At 37.6% G+C, this 18,011-nt stretch overlaps 1 protein-coding gene across 1 annotated transcript in view; it reads right to left on the reverse strand.

Moving 5' to 3' along the window:
• PRDM5 (PR/SET domain 5) overlaps positions 1 to 18,011 on the reverse strand; it is a 169,422-nt gene that overhangs the window by 79,118 nt on the left and 72,293 nt on the right. Inside the window, exons 8-10 of the mRNA XM_027853751.1 lie at positions 14,949 to 15,028; positions 8,346 to 8,430; positions 5,218 to 5,375 (exon numbers count right to left, since the gene is read on the reverse strand). Coding sequence (XP_027709552.1) covers positions 5,218 to 5,375; positions 8,346 to 8,430; positions 14,949 to 15,028 — 323 coding nt within the window. The remainder of the gene's footprint in view (positions 1 to 5,217; positions 5,376 to 8,345; positions 8,431 to 14,948; positions 15,029 to 18,011) is intronic.

Below are 18,011 nucleotides of genomic sequence, written 5' to 3' on the forward strand. Positions count from 1 at the left end.
GTTTCAGAAACCATAATTTCCAGAGTCAAAGAGTCAGTGAAAGAAGAAGACGGCCCTTTAAAAGGAAGGAATATGCTAAAAGCATTCTCCTTGTCTGAACAAAAGTCCATCCAGATGGTAAGAAATGGTTCATTTGAGGACTCACAATCATTCAGTCAGTTCTAAGGAAGGCTCAATTAAATTAAATTAAATTCAACAAAGATGCATTAAGTAACTACTGCAATGTTCCAGGCACTGTACTGGGCCTGTAGAAAGACACAGACAGAACAGTTCCTGGCTCCAAGTCTCTAACTTTCTATGAGTTGACATAGCATACCCCAGGTAGGAGACTTGGCTTCCCCAGCTAACGTGATGAATTCATAGGTACTGGGTGGTTTCTGTTTGTTGGTGTTCCTGATTCAGAAGCAAACAAATACTAGGGCAAAACTGATGAGAAGACATGAAGCCCATGAACTCAGGTCATTTTCTCGATACCAGGGCTTGACCTCAGAATGGGAAATGGCTCTCTAGACAGTTGGAAAGCTGAATGATCTCATTTTTACAGATGATCGGGTTCCAAACATTTAACTAATGTTGGCTCAGTCAAAAAGGGTTCTTTCCTTAAACTCCACCCATACATCTGAAATGTCACCACCATTATAGATGAAATATTCTCAGTGAAATCCTCATAGAAATGTAGCCAGTCTCTTTCTCACAATGATATAGATGTTTGCTAAAGCCAAATAGTCCACACATTTGTACTATATGGCATGAAAAGTAATGGTACCATACTGTACTGATTTGCACATTTGAAAACAGCTAACTTAAGAGCATTTTCCATAAAATGTTTTCCATATTTGCCACATGGGTTTACTGCCCACCCTGTCAAAATCCAATGAGAGAAATACTGTAAGAGTAAGTTGATCAGTTTTCATTGATTCATTATTTTCTAATATGTTTTATACTCTGTATTTCAAATTATTACAGTAAATAGGAACATCTATTTCAAAAAAACAAAACGTATATTATTCACAAATAGATTATTATTATTATTAACAAGTTAATTATATTAATAAGTAACTCAAACTCATAACACAGCTGCCTCTAAGTTGTCATATTTTCCTTCACTAAGGCTATAAATATAATTCAAAGTTTCAGGAATTCAAAATTATATCTAAGGACGAAAATGACTCATGGTACATCACAGAACAAAGTAGTGAGTATGTGAAACAGAGGAAAAGAGCACCAGCTCTGGAGACAATCTGGGTTCAGACTGTGACTGTATTGCTATGTGACTCTGGGCAATTCACTTTTTCTCCATGGGCCTCAGTTTTCTCATCTGTAAAATGAAACATTTGCTATAGAAGCCTCTGAGTTTTTTTCTAGCTCAAGATTTATGAGCCTGTGATCTTATTATGTAGAAAACAGCTCATGTCTCTGCAGAGTTCACTTCTATACCGCACATAGTCATTCCCAGCAAGGTCCAAGTGCCAGGGACATAGGGCCTCATTCCTCTATTTGATATTATCCAGGCAGGAATGAACAAAGTGTTGTGTGCTATAAGAATTGTTCCCAGGTGATGAAGCTCCTACAGGTGCTAAGATGTGTTTAATTTAATCCATTTTTATTAAATTCAATCAGTACTTATTAAATGCCTAGCATGTACCAAGCATTGTGCTGAGCACTGACATGGACAGGTTTTTGGACTCATTGTTATGAAGACTGAATCTAAACTGGAATGAAAGGCAGTGATGTGTCCCAGGCTTACTGCTGTAGGTAAAGCTATCTATAAATTCATCAAATGGCCTCTGACACCTGTATTTTTTTAATTCCTTTCATATTTTAACTATTATTTTCTGTCTTCTTCCGGGCTCTCAGGCTTCCCATTGCCACTTTTTGCATATTGTTTTTAGCACCTCTGACTTTATGGCCTTTCATGTCTCAGGGCCTTCTAAATCAGATCAGTTGGCTGAACAATCTATGAAGCTTTGTTAGGCATTAAGAGTCTCTTGGTGAGTTACTCAAAAAATAATTGGAAACCTGAGATGGGTGTGGGTGCATTAGCTCTGGGTAGTTGTTGTTTTTGAATCAAACCAGTGACGTGACTTCACTTGCACATGAATTGGATTTAAGTGAGGCAGAGTTGCACAAAGTCATCAGCTTCACTCTCTGTATTCCAGAGTCATCAATATCTAGTAGCAAGACAGAAGTCAAGATAACGGGAAATGGCCTGGGATACAGTGGATGACCTCAGAATCTTCAAGGTCTGACCAAGCTCTAAGCACTCCACAGTGCCTGCTTCAGCCCCCTTCATGGCATTGGAACAAATTGTTCTCATCTGCCCATATCACCTAGGGAAGTCTTCATATGCTTGGGGTAGACACCCCCCCCCAACTCACTGATGGGTTTGAGGCCTGTTGGTTACCTTCAACTTGGTTTAGGCCATTTGTCAAGTCATTTTACTGGGGTGTGGTCCCTGTACGTGCTACAGCTTCTGGGAGCCACAAGTGAGAGTTGAGTGACTGGTGGACACCAAAGGTGGATGTGCAGCCCTGAAAAGGGCTCCACTGGCCTCATGCCAGTGGTGGTAGCCCTTCCTGAACACCCCAGGCACCCCAAAGAGATGAAATGACTTGTACAAGGTCAGAGAAATAGGAAGCGGCAGAGGCAGGATTTGAACCCAGGTTCTCTGATTTCAACCCCATCTGGGAAATAAGTTATGCCACCTAAGTGAGATGTTACCAGTGGTGGATGGCTTATCTGGTTTGACAACTAGTTCTCTGAAAAAAAGGTATTCATGACCCATGTTTAAATTTACTCTGGATTATCAATATCTTCTCTGTCATTTAAGACTAGACAATCAGCAAAATAATAAGTAATCCCTGATTTGTAGCATTTGTGCATTTCTGAAGTACAAGTGTTCACAATGAAATTTTAACAACTGGATCTCACAAGCCTACAGGAGCTGGCTCCAGCACACTCCTGGATGCTATCATCTCTCAAAACAAATAACCAAATGAACAAACAAACAAACTATATTCATATGTGTGTATGTATGTGTGTATACATGCACACACACATATATACATATGAATTTTAGTTTTAGAAGGAGCATTCCTTCCAAATTGCTCCCACCTGAAAGCTCTAAATTACATGGGAACCAAAAACAATTTCCATCAGGGAACTTCAATTTCAGAGGTAAGATTGGGCTCTTACTACCATAAATAATAGAGATGAAAAGACAGTGGTGATAAATAAGGGAATTACTAATAACAATTTACATTGATATGGTGTTTTAAAGCTTAGAAGAGCTTAACAAACATTACTTGATGGAAGCCTCAATACAGCCCTGTAAAGTACTGGAGGTAGGATTATTTCCATTTTACAGAGTGGGCAACTGAGGTTTAGAGTCATTATGTGATTTGTCCAGGGTCACCCAGCTGGCAAATTTCAGACACAGAATTTGAGTCCAGACCTCTCTTGACTACAGAGTTCTATCCATTCTGCCATGTTATCATCTTAGTCAACAAATATCATAGCCCCAATGTGAATAGGTAAATAAGAAAATAACAGCAACAATAATAACCAGTATTTATGTAATGATTTGGGGTTTGCAAAGCACTTTACATATGTTATTTCATTTTATCCTTACCAAAACCATGCTTGGTAGATGCTACTGTTACCTCCACCTAACAGTTGAGGAGACTGAAGCAGACAGATTAAGTGACTTGCTCAAAGTCATACAGCTGGTGAGGATCTGAGGCATGATTTGAATTCTGTTCTTTCTGGCTCTAGGTCCAGAATTTAATCCCCTGTGATGCCCAACAGCTATGAAACCTCCATAGTACCATCCAGCTGTACCGTATATATCTGTGGTCCACTCAGAGAGATTATTCCATTTCACTGTTAGCTGTAACTAGACTAGAATATAAAAAAAGACTGCTTTGCTTGCCGGGGGAAACAAAGTGCCTCCCTAGAGGATATTTCAGGAACTTCCCTGTAATCATGGCTTCGTAGGTAACCATACAGTTGCTAAGATCATTGTACAACGGTCATGGATTTGTTGACCACAGAAAAGCTATTGGTTTTCTGTTCCTGAAATACTAGGTATCATTGTTTCTACCAACTCTGAGTCATCCTTATTACTCTCCCATGATTTATGACTGAAAGCATGAAAGATGATGCAAGGAACCTGGATCAAACTCCCAGCTCACGTACACTATAAACCAAATTGTGAAAAGGTTGTAAACGTCACTGTATCAGTTTCATGACCAAAAAAAAAAAAATGAGGAAGTTCAAGAGGGTGGGCAAGAAACCAGCCAGATAAGTTTTATATTCACGTAACTGCCAAAGCAGCATGGATACCATTTTAACTGCGAAAGTATATTCCCTCAGTTTAAATTAATGGCCAGCAATTAAGCAAAGGTGATGGATGACTCTTGTTAGTCAATCTATGCCTGCCATAAGGAGACGGGGTTTATTGACAAACTGTGGGTTTGATGTCATGATTAAGAAAGTTTCAATAGTTCACTTTCCACCCCCACCACACCTCTCCCCAAAGTTGACTTTCCAACATCTTGTTACCACAGAGGAGAACTATGTCCAAAGTGTAATGATTTTTGAATCTTCTTTTATAGGCTCCCAGATCTCCATGGGACCTTAGAGGTCAACTTCTCCAATCCCCCTATTTTACAGATTCAGAAACAATGGCTCAGACAACTGAAGTGGCTTGCCTATGGACTCCCTTAGCCAAAGACCTCATCGTCATCTATTGTTCAAGGTGGATGAGACTGATCATTGGATGACGGGAAATATTCTGTCATCGGGCCTATGCTCAAAGTCTTTCCAACCTTGGAAAAGTAGCCACAGGAGGACGAAATCCCTGACTACTGACAAAATCATCAGCTGTTTAGAACAGGTGAGACCCACATAGCCTAATGACACAGAAAAAGAAGAACAGAGATGCCAGGACAGCAGAGGAAGTCTACAAATTTCTGTAACCCCAGTGTAGTCACTGAGCTTTTTGTGCATTATTACAAAGATACTGAATGCCTTTGGAACAAAGAGTGTCAGGAAAGTTTTCTCCAATGTTGCCATCCCCTGTTTGACACAATAGCATGCTAACACAAACACACACATTTGTGTTCACATTCATACAAACACACTAACAAGTGTTTGAAAGGAAACACAGCTGATCTCAGATGGGGAGACTGGCAAATAACAATGGTGGAGGTTTACCTTTTTGTGGTTCTTGTAAACATTTCTGTGGGCAAATCCCTTGCCACAAAGCTTGCATTTGTAAGGTTTATCTTCACTGTGTATGATTTTGTGTGCGGCCACCTGATCGATTCGTTTGAAGGACTTATTACAAACCTCACAGTTGTAGGGACGTTTTTCTGCAGAAAAGCAGGGGAGAAATTTAATCTCCTGTTTATACAGGAGTACAGGATGAAACAAAAAAGCAGGCCTTCCCTCAGCTACATTTATTGCAAATAAGTTTACCTAATTACACAATTGGAGAATCTCTGGGTTGGCAGGGACCTCAGAAGCAACTAGCCCAACATTCACTCAACATTCTTAAGATTATAGATTTAGAACTGGAAAGGACTTTGACATCAGAGTCCAACTTCTTCATTTTACAGATAAAGAAACTGAGGCCCAGAGAAATTTGCCAAGTGTCACATAGCTAGTATCTGAATGAAGATTTGAACTCATGTCTTCCTGACTCCAAGTCCAGCATCATTCCATCTACTGCGCCACAGTGACATCTAGTGGCCATTCATTCAATGAGCCATTATTAAATTCCTACTATGTGTCAGGGAAGTTAGGTGGTGCCATAGCGGATAGAGTTTCAGGTCTGGAGACAGGAAGACTCCTCTTCCTGAGTTCAAATCTGGCCTCAGACACCTATTAGCTGTGTGACCCTGGGCAAGTCACTAAACTTTGCCTCAGGTTCCTCAACTGTGAAATGAGCTGGAGAAGGAAATGGCATACCACTCTCGTACCCTTGCCAAGAAAACCTCAAATGGGGTCATGAAGAGTCAGATACAGCCGAAACAAATGAACAACAGCAACACTATGTGTCAGGGATACACAGAGAACAACAGAAGCTATGCCTTTCTTCAAGAAGCTTTATATATTAATGGGATTCCACCAACAAGTAGCCATCCACCTTTGTTTGAAGTCCTCCCATGAGTAAGAAACCACCTCCTTCCAAGGTGTCCCATTCCACGCTGGGGTAGTTCTCCCTATTTGGAATTCATTCCTAGATAATAACAGTTGACATTTCTACAGCTCTTTAAGGCTTACAAAACACATTGGCCACATTACCTCATTTGATTTTTCTAACAACCCTAAGAAGGCTGCAGGTATTATTATCCACGTTACAGAAACAATTAGGCTGAGGCTCGGAAAGGTTAAGTCACTTGTGCTGGGTCACAGAGCTAATCGGTGTAGGAAAGAGAATGGAAGCCCAGAGGCCTACTGGTTCTAAGTCTAGGGTTTGGGGTTTTCACCACTGCACAGCTTAAGCCTGCCTCTCTCTACAGATTTCACCCACTCTGCCCTCGGAGGCCAAAGAGTCTTTTGTCTGCTCGCCATGGTAGCCCTTCAAATTCCGATGCCATTTATCATGCTTCCCCATAAGTTTTCTCCTCTCCATGCTAGACCTCATCAGTTCCTCTAGCTTCTTATCCTCATGCAGCCAGTTCTCATGGCTGGTGTCCACCCTGGCCCCTTCTCTGGACCATCCCTAGTTCGGCAATGCCCTTCACACATGCAGTGCCAAGAAGTGAACAAACACTCAAGGGAAGCTAGATGATCCGGAGCCAGGCCTGGAGTCAGGAACACTTGAGGTCAAATACTTACTGGCTGTGTGACCCTGGGCAAGTCATTTAACCTCTGTTTTACTCAGTTTCTTCCTTTGTAAAATGAGTATTGGGTTGTCATAAGGATCAAGTGAGATAATAATTGTAAAGTGCTTAGCACAGTGCCTGGCCCATAGTGGGCACTATGTAAATGTAATCTATTATTATTATATCAGATCCAGGTTGACACATAGCAGAACTTTCCCCTCCCATGTTGAGTCACTAGGTCTCTCCTAGTGAAGCCTGAGATCACATTTACATTAAAAGAGGCAGTATGGTATAGTAGGTAGAGTGCTAGAACTGGAGTCAGAAAGACCTGGGCTTGAATCTTTCCTCATATATTTAGTAGGCATGTGATACTGGGCTGGCCAAGAAATTGTTCTCAGTCTCAGCTGAGTCATCTGTAAAATGGGCACAGTAGTAGCATTTACTTCACAGGCGTGTTGTGAGAATCAAATAAGTCATATACACACCAAAAAATGCAATTGAAATTTGGGTTACCATAATTATCTGAAAGATGTATAATGGCACATGACCATAAATGGACAGTCTTATGCAAAACCATCTCTTTAACCACATTCTGATTAATTAGCTTAAACCAAAAGAACTTCACTTCCAAGGGACAACTTTAAGATAACAAGTGTAAAAGCAGATACAAGTTTAAACACTTTCACATTCAATTAAAACAATTATTTTTATTAGTTTTCAAAATAGTCACGGCCTCGAAGCAATGAATTCAGTTTATAGTCCTTATCGCCAAAATAAATTCTCTAAGAAAACTAACATCAAAGTTTTGATGTCTAAACTTTCAAAGGAAATAAATATAAAAAGAAAAAGTAACTTAAATAATTGAATTCAAAATCATTCCCAAGCCAGGCCTAATTAGAATGTTTTCATTTTTCGAAAAAAAAAATTACGTATGTGTGTGTGTGTGACATACATACAGCTGAGTATGGTAGTGCCCCAATATAATTACTGCTTCTATGGAAGCTGAGGCTGGGGGATCACTTGAGCGTGGGAGTTGGAAGCCACTGCAGTAAGGCTGAGCAGACTTGGTGTCAGCACTACCATGGTGAGCTTTCCAGAGGGAGGAGACTGTCTCAGGAAAGGCAAATCAGTCCAAGTCAGAAATGGAGCAGGTCAAAACTCCCATATGGCTCAATACAGGATTGAGCCTATATGTAGGTGCAGTTACATTTCCAAGCCCAGCAAGATAGAGAGACCCAGGTTCAAAAAACAAAGTATTTCAGGCATTGGAGTGGTCATCAAAGCTTCTGAAAATGATAAAAAAAAAAACTTCCATAAGAATAGCTATATAAATAGAAAAAGGGAGGGGCAGCTAGGTGGCACAGTGGATAGAGCACTGGCCCTGGATTCAGGAAGACCGGAGTTCAAATTTGGCCTCAAGACCCATAACACTTACTAGCTGTGTGACCCTGGGCAAGTCACTTAACCCCATTGCCTAGCCCAAAAAAAAAGTAGAAAAAGGGTGTAACTTACCTGAATGGGTAATCATGTGACGCTTTAGCTGATTGGGAGTAATAAATTTCTTGTTACATTCTTGACATTCAAAGATCTCATGGACCTGCAAAATGAAATGTTAACAGGCATTTAATTATGTGACTAAAAGAACAGCTCCTAATGGAGATATGCCAAAGTCAGCCAACGGTACAATAAAGTTTTGCCTTTGTTATATAACATATAAAACTAAGATATCTCTAATTATTTAGCTCTGCCTTTATTTGTGATGATAGCCTTATAATTGTAACGTAATTTCTGTGGATGTCCTGGTATCTGAACTCCCAGACAGTTTATCCATTGTGTAGTTATTTTGAATGGAATTTATCTCCATTTCTTTTTGTGTTGTTGCTATATCTGGCATTTCTAAAACTATATTAAATGATAGTCGTGACAATGGACATCATTGTCTTACCCTTTATCTGATCGGATGAAAGGCCTTTATTTGTTTTTCAGTCATATGTGACTCTTTGTGACCCCACTTGGGGTTTTCTTAGCAAAGATATTGGAGCAGTTTGCTATTTCCTTCTCCAGCTCATTTTACAAATGAGGAGATTGAGGCAAACAATGTTAAGTGAGTTGCGCAGGATCACACAGCGAGGAAGTGTCTGAGGCCAGATTTGAACTCAGGTCTTCCTGAATCCTATCCTGGCACTTTATCCACTGGGGCACCACTCCCACTGCCCTTTGAAAGGCATTTAGCACTTCTCTGTTACAGATAATATTAATCTCTTGATTTAGATAGATGCTGATTACTTTACTAAGGAATAGTCTATTTCTTCCTGAACTTTTCAATGTTTTTAACATGAAATGGTTTTGTATTTTGTCTAATGCTTCAATTATTGTATCCAGTGATACACTCATGTGGGGGGCAGTTATATTTAATTTTTTTACTCCTTCAAATTTTCAAATTCTTAATCTATTGAATCAAGAGAATGCATAAACTTGTCCCAGAATGCCATAACAACAGACAAAATGGAAGGTTCGGTAAGTATAGTACATTGTTTGCAACTAACAGAAGTTCAGTGAAGTCTGGGAATAAAGCTTATTATCAAACAGTCCACTCTAATTATAGAGCCATTATTCAGATACTCTGCAAACAGACCCTAGGAGTTACTAACCATTTTTATGTGAACTTGAGAACCTAGGCAGATTTAATCACTTATCTGGATCAATAACAGGTATAACAAAGCCCTGGAAGTTTCCCTTCTGTTGCCGAGGTAAAACCTGAAGGCTTTCCTCCATGCTCAAGTGATGCGATTCCATCTTATCTGCTCTAGCAGACTGACCCCTCTATCATCTTTTTTTGTCTGGTTGTTTTTCAGTCGTGTCTGATTCTTCAAGACCCCATAATTCATTTAATATTGAAATTAGTTGATAAAGCAGAATCATGTGGTATTGTTTTTTATATTAATGTGGACTATAACTTTTAAAGTTTTCCCAATATCAAACCAAATTGTGTTTGTGGTGCAAATATAACCTGCCCATAGTGTGTAATATTTTCAATATATTATTGTAGTCTTTCAGCTAAATTTTTATTCATATTTTTGTATTTACATTCATTAGAAAGGTTATCTTATGACTTTCTTTCTCTACTATTTCCCTGGAGTTTAAGCACCAGAAATTTCATGGATTCCATTCTTTCTCAAATTCTACTAACAATTTATAAAATATTGGAATTAATTATGCTTTGAATGTTTAACAGAATTAGGAACACACTTGCATCCCCAGTTCACTCTTTGAGAAGTTCGTTATCACCTGTTCACTTTCTTTTTCTGATTTTGGTGTGTAAATGTTCTATGTCTTCTTCTGTTAATCTGTTATTATTTTCTATTTTTAAATGTCCATCCATTTCATGAAATTCATCCATTTTGTGGACATTTAATTGGGCAAAATAGTTTTGAATTTTTTCAATATTTTCTCTTCATTTGTTGTGGATTTTTCCTTTATTTCTTTTCAATGTTGTCAATTGTGTTTTCCCTCTCTGATTAGTTAATGGTTGATCTATTTTATTCTATTTTTTTCCCTCCAAACCTCGGTCTTTCTTTTAGTTTCAATTCAATATTTTTATTGTTATTTTTTCTCTCTTCTATTTTCTGTCTCTTTCATTTTTAAAATTTGTATTTTGTTCACTTTTTTTTAAATTTGCTGCTTTTCAAATATTTGTTTTGCTTTGTGCCCAAATCAACAATCTCTTCTTTCTATCTTTTTGTTTAGAAATATATGTTTTCCAAATGTTAAAAAAAATTGTTTTCGTATGCAACTGGGAAATAAGATATATAGGCAATGGGGTATAGAAATCTATCCTGCCCTACAGGAAAATTGAAGGGGAAGGGAATAAGAGAACTGGGTTGGAGATAGAAGTGAGGGCAGACTAGGGAAAGGGGTATTCAGAATGCACACTGTCTTGGGGTGGGGGAAGGGACAAGATGGGGAGAAAATTCAGAACTCAAAATCTTGTGGAAGCGAATGTTGAAAACTAAAACTAAATAAATTAATTTAAAAATTTAAAAAAAAAAGAAATATATGTTTTCCCCCAGATGCTTCTTGTTCTGCATTTCAAAAGTTTAAGTATGTGAGCTCATTGTTGTCATTTTTAATGAAATTATGTATTGGTTTTATGATTTGTTCCTTGACAACAATTTTTTTAGCATTACATCAATTTTCACTTAAGTTTGAAACCAACCTTCAAAAGCCCTTCATTGATTGTAATTTTTTACTGCTTTATGATAGATAAAGGATGTGTTTATTATTTCTTCATTTCTACATTTATTTACAAGGTAGTTATGCATTTCTGTAAGAGATTGTTTTCTGGGTATTCACAAGGTATCAGACCAACATTGTATACACCGATTCCCCTGCCCAGTCTACCACACTATCAAAAAAGGAAATGTGGTTAGTAGGTTATGATTTTTTCGAGTGACCTCATGGCTGGTTCCAACTGACAGCTATCTCCCTTTAAAAGTGCTGGTAAAGCACTCGTAAAGTTCACCCATCTACCATTTGCAAAATCTTTCTTCTGGTTTAAAAAAAAATGAGGCAACCTTGTCTTGTATTGACTCTTTAGGCATCTGTTGCATTCTTCACTATTCCTCAGAATTCTTAACAGTGGTTCAGTGATCACATCTGCAATTTTTTTCACTGCTCTGGGATGAAATTTATCCAAGCCAGGAAACCTAAACCTAGTTAAATCATTTTGGTGCCCTCTTATCGTCGTTTTATCTACCAGGAGATTATATTCTTTCAAACACATATACTCTTTCCAATCACAAGATAATAAAGAAGATAAAAGAAAAGCAATAGCTTGATTTCACTTTCTACTGTCTAGGACCATTACATCATCCACTCAAAGCAGCACACCTACCTACTGTGTTCTTGTTAATATTATTAACATATCTAGAAGAGGCCTTGTTATGTTCAGCATTATTCAGAAGGTTCTGGCCCTTGCTATTTCTCGTATGTTATTCTTCCAGGTCCATTTTTTTCTTTTATACCTAACCTTGGTAATAAGTCCCAGATTCCACCTAATATGCATGACCTTTGTGGCACTGAGATCTTTGGAATGTTTCCCTTGAACCTACATTGTTCTCTTTGGACCCCTTACTCTTCATCAGAATAATTAACAACTACAGCATCAGAATTTGATTTTTTTAAACCTCCTATCCCTCTTAGAGATCAAGTATTACTGTTCACCTCATAGAATTGATTGACTATCCTTTCCCTTTCATTCAGTTTGAATTGGAAGCAAGTAAGAAGTTTATAACATGACTTTAGTTCATAATAAGTAGTTGTATTTAATTATATTTATGGAATTATTTATATTTGATTTTATATTTTACATTTTATTTGTTTTGCTTTATATCAATGTTGTTTTCCATATTTGTATATTTTCATTAATTACAGTTAAACTTTGTTTAATTTATTATAATAATTGTTATTCACCTCAGTTTATAATTTTAACTTACACCTTTAGTTTATAATAATCATATATATTATAAATTTTTGTTTATAATAATTAATTCTCCTTTTTGCAGGAAGGAAGAACAATTGAAAATAATAACTTTAATTTATATAATGCTTTAAGATTTGCAAAGAACTTTCTTCGTAACTACTCTGTGAGGCAGGCATAAAAGCACTACCAATCCATGAACAATGTAAACATATGTTAGCTATTTTCATAGGATAGGAGATCTTTGAGGGCCAAGGCTATTTCATTTTTATCTTTGTATCCCCAGTAACTGGCAAGGTATTTGATAAATGCTTATTAACTATTAATTGATTTAACTCAATTAAAATCAACAAACATTATGTTAAACATGTATTTTGGAACACAGTTCCAAAAACTGAATGCCAATTAATAGGTTGGGCATGTACTATGAATAATGTGTAACTAGCAAAAATATTTTCAGTAATTGTAGGTCCTTTACCTATAGGCCAGTGAAAATGTCATAACAGGTAGCCAAAACGATAGTGACAGTAATAAGAAATCATTACTAACCTTTATATAGTTTGAGGCTTTTATTTTACAGCTTTAACCTCATTTGATTTGATCTTTATAAGAATCCTCGTAAGACAGGTGCCATTATTATTCTCATTTTAAAGATAAGGAAAGTATGAATGAGAGCGGTTCAGTGATTTGTCCAGGGGCACACAGTTTAAGTGTCTGAGGAGGATTTGAACTCAGGTCATCTTCTTAATACCCAAAAAGATGCCCAGGTTCATCAGTAAGCAGCATCTCCACTGAAGCAGGGAACAATGCTTTGACACTGTCCAATCATCTCCATGAATTGTTACGGTCATTAGCAGTGAGGAGTCCAAGCTTTGCCAGCTTAGCAGGGTGACCCAGGGGAAAGTGCAATCGAATGGGGGATGTTAACTTGGCATCATTGGACCTGCATGGGAATCCTGGCTTGACCATTTATTTATTCCATGTGACCTTGGGCACTTAATTTGATCTTAATTCCCAGAGGCCTCAGTTTCCTAATTCCACCTGCAGATCATTTATCCTATGATCGTCTTTAATGTGTTAGGATCTTTCAGAGCTTGACGTGGAGTGGGAGGTGGGGAAGGTATAAAAACCTGTCAATGAATTTGGAACCATCACCAAATACTAGGGAAGCTTAGTCTTTAACAAATCACAACAAAAGTAAAATAAATAAACTTCTTTGGATTTTGCTTACTTTCACTGATGCCATCCATATCCTCCCTGGTATCAGGTTATTAGAGGAAATGGAAGGCTTCTGCTCAATCTGATAAACAGGGTATCAGTTTAGGAAACTAGATCTCCTGCACTATGGGGTGTGGGGGTAGACAGAAAGTTAATTTTATGAGCTCTTCCTGTGGGACTGATAAAACTAAGCCCTAGTGACATCATCTGCTAACATTTCTGTACTAAATAAGCATATGAACTCATTTTCAAAGCATATTTTAATATGAAAAATCAGTAAGATAAGTTTTGTATGTATTACTAAGGAATAAGGTTTTTTTCCTGTCATAATTTCTGCCAAAAAAGAGACAGTTTGGGCTCTTGGATAGAGTGCTGGGCTTGAAATCAGGGATATCTAGGGTCAAATCTTGCCCCTGACATAACATGTCCCTGGATAAGTCAGAAATCCTACCTACCTCAGGAGCATATGACTTTCTTACTAAGTCGTATATAAGGCCCAGAACTATGATTTTATTGGCATTGGGAGCTCTCTGAGAGAACTCCCTCTATCAATGCCATTCATTCATTGGTCTACAATTTAGAGAAGTGAACAATTCTGAAAGACTCAAGAACCCTGAAGAATGCAATAATTAATCAAAATTCCAGAGGACCACAGATGAAGAATGCTAGCCACCTCCTGACAGGGAGGACTAGTCAGTCCATTTAGCAATGGACTCACTGCATAGAAAGAGTGTAACATTTGTAAATTGTAAATGTGTAAACATTTAGGGGCATGGCCAACACGAGAATTGATTTTGCTTGACTATGCATTTTGTTACAAGAGTTTTCTTTTTCTTTCTCCCCAGTTAGTGGGAGGGGGAGGAAAAAATGAATATTTGATCATTTTTTAAATGTATTATAAAGGGAGAGCTGAATTTGGATAGAGTCAGGGAACCTGAATTCAAATGCTATTTTTGTCACTTATGGTCTCTGTGACCTTGAAAAAGTTAATTAATCACTCATTATGAGGGTTGGGGGGCAGGAAGAGATGAGAGGAGAAGTTTGGACCAAATGCCTTCTGAAGTGCTTTCTATCATCCTCAGTGGGCTAAGTTAATTTGATCATAAAACTTTCTATCAATATGAAATTTTATTTGTTGTTGATTGATTTTTTAATTGACTTGCACATCCATGCACAATTCGTAAAGATTCTGACATGGTAATTTTTTTTTCAAATTTATCATTCCTTTACTAGAACATATACAATCATTATTAATAAACAGGGTATTTTGTTTCTTTGTTTTCTGGTTTGTTTTTGTCTGGGGTTTTTGGTTTTTCTTTCAGCTCACGTGAGGGTATGAGCTCTGAACGCTCCTAAGGTCTCACAGTGTATCATAGTGAAATCAAAACCTAAGGAGTCTCATCCCCAGTCTTACAAACCTTCCGGTGTTCCTGAAGAGTTGACGATGAAGAACACTTCTTACTGCACACTGTACACATGAGCTTCTTCCTGGAGTTCCCTGAATCAGAAACAAATACAACCATGGGCTTATTAAGGAAACTTAATTTAACACACCCTATGTTCCCAGTAGCTGTGCAATTCCCCCAGAGAATCAGTGCAGTCTCGTGGTTACAGAGCCAGCCTCAGAGCCAGGAAAACCTGTGATTAAGACCTGCCTCTGACGCTTATTGGCACCAACCAGCGCAAAGTCAGCAACTCTTCAACACGCGAAGAAAGCGCCAACCTGCATTGATAAAGAGATGTCCTCATCCCGAGGTTTCCAACATCAATGAAATACCAGGTCCAGTGCCCATCCCTACACAATACGCCTGGGCCAATTGGTTTTCTTTAGGATTGTTAAACCTTTCATGTCTAAAATACATAATTGAGACATTTCTAAATACCTTGTGAATTACAGAAGCCACAAAATTTAGCAAGAGTGCAACTGAAGTCTTTCTTCAGCCAATCAGAACTAGCAACCAAAGCCTTCTTGTCAGCTAACTATTCCTGCTACTTGTTTCTTTATATGCCTCCATGATAGCTAATTTTCATGCGCAAGCGCACGCACACACACACACACACACACACTGCTTAGTCATTTTACTTTTGCTGGGTTCTTTAATCTCTTCAGTAAAATTCTCCTTTAACTTTTAATGCCTTAAATTAGAGTTTGCTGGCACTGACTCATCTTCCATTTAGGAAGTAACAACTCAAAAATTTTGCCTTATAAAATCAACAGTACCATTTAATCACCCTTTAGTCTTCAAATTGTTATACAATTTCTCATTTGAGTCTTACTTGCTTAGATCTTTAAACAGTTATATGCAAATGAGCTAAAGGATCAAAATGCCTTGAATTCTCAAAGGGTCCTCTGCCGTATTTTGGACTCTGAAAATTAGGTATCTTTATAGTTTCATAAGTTTTTAATGAATAAAAGTTATTCATCTGCCCCTTAAGCAAAGGATTCATCAGCCTACATCCTTTACAAAGTGTCTTATCTTTATAGTTATGCCACAGTTCATTTTCTATCTTAAACTGCTCAAATTGCATCTGAAAACATTTTTGTTTCTATATACATACACACACAGACAGAATAAAGATTTTAAAAATATATTACAGTATTAATTCATATAGAAGTTCTGTGTTATTTCTGTCTTTAGACACAAGTTCTGTGAAATATTTGAAAAAGTGCTGGCTTGGGATTCAGGAGAGGCCTGGATCAAAATCCTCCTTCTGACATTTCCAAAGTGGTCAAACACAGATAAGTCACATAACTTCTTATCTGCAGGATGGGAATGATAACTAGAGGGCCTATTCACAGGGTTAATGTGAAGATCAGCTTAGATATTACATTGGAAGTGCTTTGCCAACTTCAAAGCTTTGGAAAATGGTGGCTATTATGATAATCGTTACAGTCTAAGTGGCAATTGACTTCAGACCAACATTTTACCTAATAGTTCAAACTTATAAAATGTAATCATAGACACAATTCACAGAATGAGTTAGAAATACATAAAAAGTGACAGTAAAGGCTAGACCTATATTTTTTACCTTTGTGTGCAAAAGTTCATATTCATAAAATCTAAAAACATTATTAAAGAGCGGCTGAAAACACAAGTTCTTTAAGCCATCAATTTCAAACATCACATGACCAAATTGCACTGAAAATTTGGAACCAGAAAAAACAGGGGAGGGGCTGGGGCAATTTGTGCAGAACAATCATAAAATATTTGAATCTGCCAGGCAAATATCAATTCTCATGATAATGCATAAAACTAGTGAAGGGTCCTAATCCAGATGAATAATCCTTCCTTTTTTCTCTAATAGAGAAAAAAATATGTACATGTATAATTTATTTAGATTTGTCCTTTTACCAATGTTTCAAGTTTATTTTAGACCATGATATCCGTGAAGCTCCTTTATTACAAGACATGTCATTTAAATAGGTCTGTGCAAAAATCCTGGCTCCAGATGATGGCATTTTTAGAGTAGTTTCTACATTGAGACGATAATTGAAAAATAAGAAAAAGAGATAGAGGAAGGCTCTAGTACACTGAATGGCTCCTCCATAAAATACTTTTGGGAGAATATGGACAAGAATTACATGATAGCAGAAGGTGTGGCTGGTCTAGGATCCACGTTATGGAAGGAATAGCCACGTCACTTCTATGGCAGATACATAAATGAATCAGAGTAAAGAACTTCTTATAAGAGACCTCAGGAACCATCTACTCCAGAAGTTCTTAATCTGGGGCACAAGGGAAAGTGGATTGATTTGGGGGTCCATGAATTTGGATGGCAGAAAACGCAACTTAATTTTCACTAACCTTTAACTGAAATTTAGTAATTCCTTCAATTATATATGTGTGTATGTGTGTATATTAACATTTTTGTATTTATCCTCAGAAGGGGTCCATGAACTTTACCAGATAGCAAAAGTGGCCCTACATCACACAGAGGAAGATTAAGGAACCCAGACCTAATCCAAGTCTTACTGAAAAAGGAACCCCAAGTACAATATACCTAACAAAGGATCATATCAAGTGGCCATTGCTTGAAGACTCCAACTGAGTGGGAACCCACCATGGCCCAAGGCAGCCATTCCATTTGTGGGTACCTTCATGTATATTATCTCATTTGCTACAACAGGCACATTAGAGGAAGGTTTCTATGTACCACTTTGCATAAGGCAGCTAGGCAGCATAGTGGATGGAGCACTAGACTTCAAGAAAAGAAGAGTTGAGTTCAAATCTAGCCTCAGACACTAGCAGTGTGAATCTGGGCACTTCACTTAATGTTTTTCAGTCTCTAAATTGGGGATAACAATAGCACCTTCTTCCCAAGGTTGTTCTGAGAATAAAATGAAATAAAATTAGTAAAGTGTTTTGCAAACATTAAAGAGCTATATTAAAATACTACTACTACTACTACTACTACTACTGCTACTACTGCTACTACTACTACTACTACTACTACTACTACTACTACTACTACTACTACTA

Source organism: Vombatus ursinus, unplaced genomic scaffold (genome assembly GCF_900497805.2).
Source record: "Vombatus ursinus unplaced genomic scaffold, bare-nosed wombat genome assembly UNPS02010193.1, whole genome shotgun sequence".
In the NCBI taxonomy this organism is placed as follows: Eukaryota; Metazoa; Chordata; class Mammalia; order Diprotodontia; family Vombatidae; genus Vombatus; species Vombatus ursinus.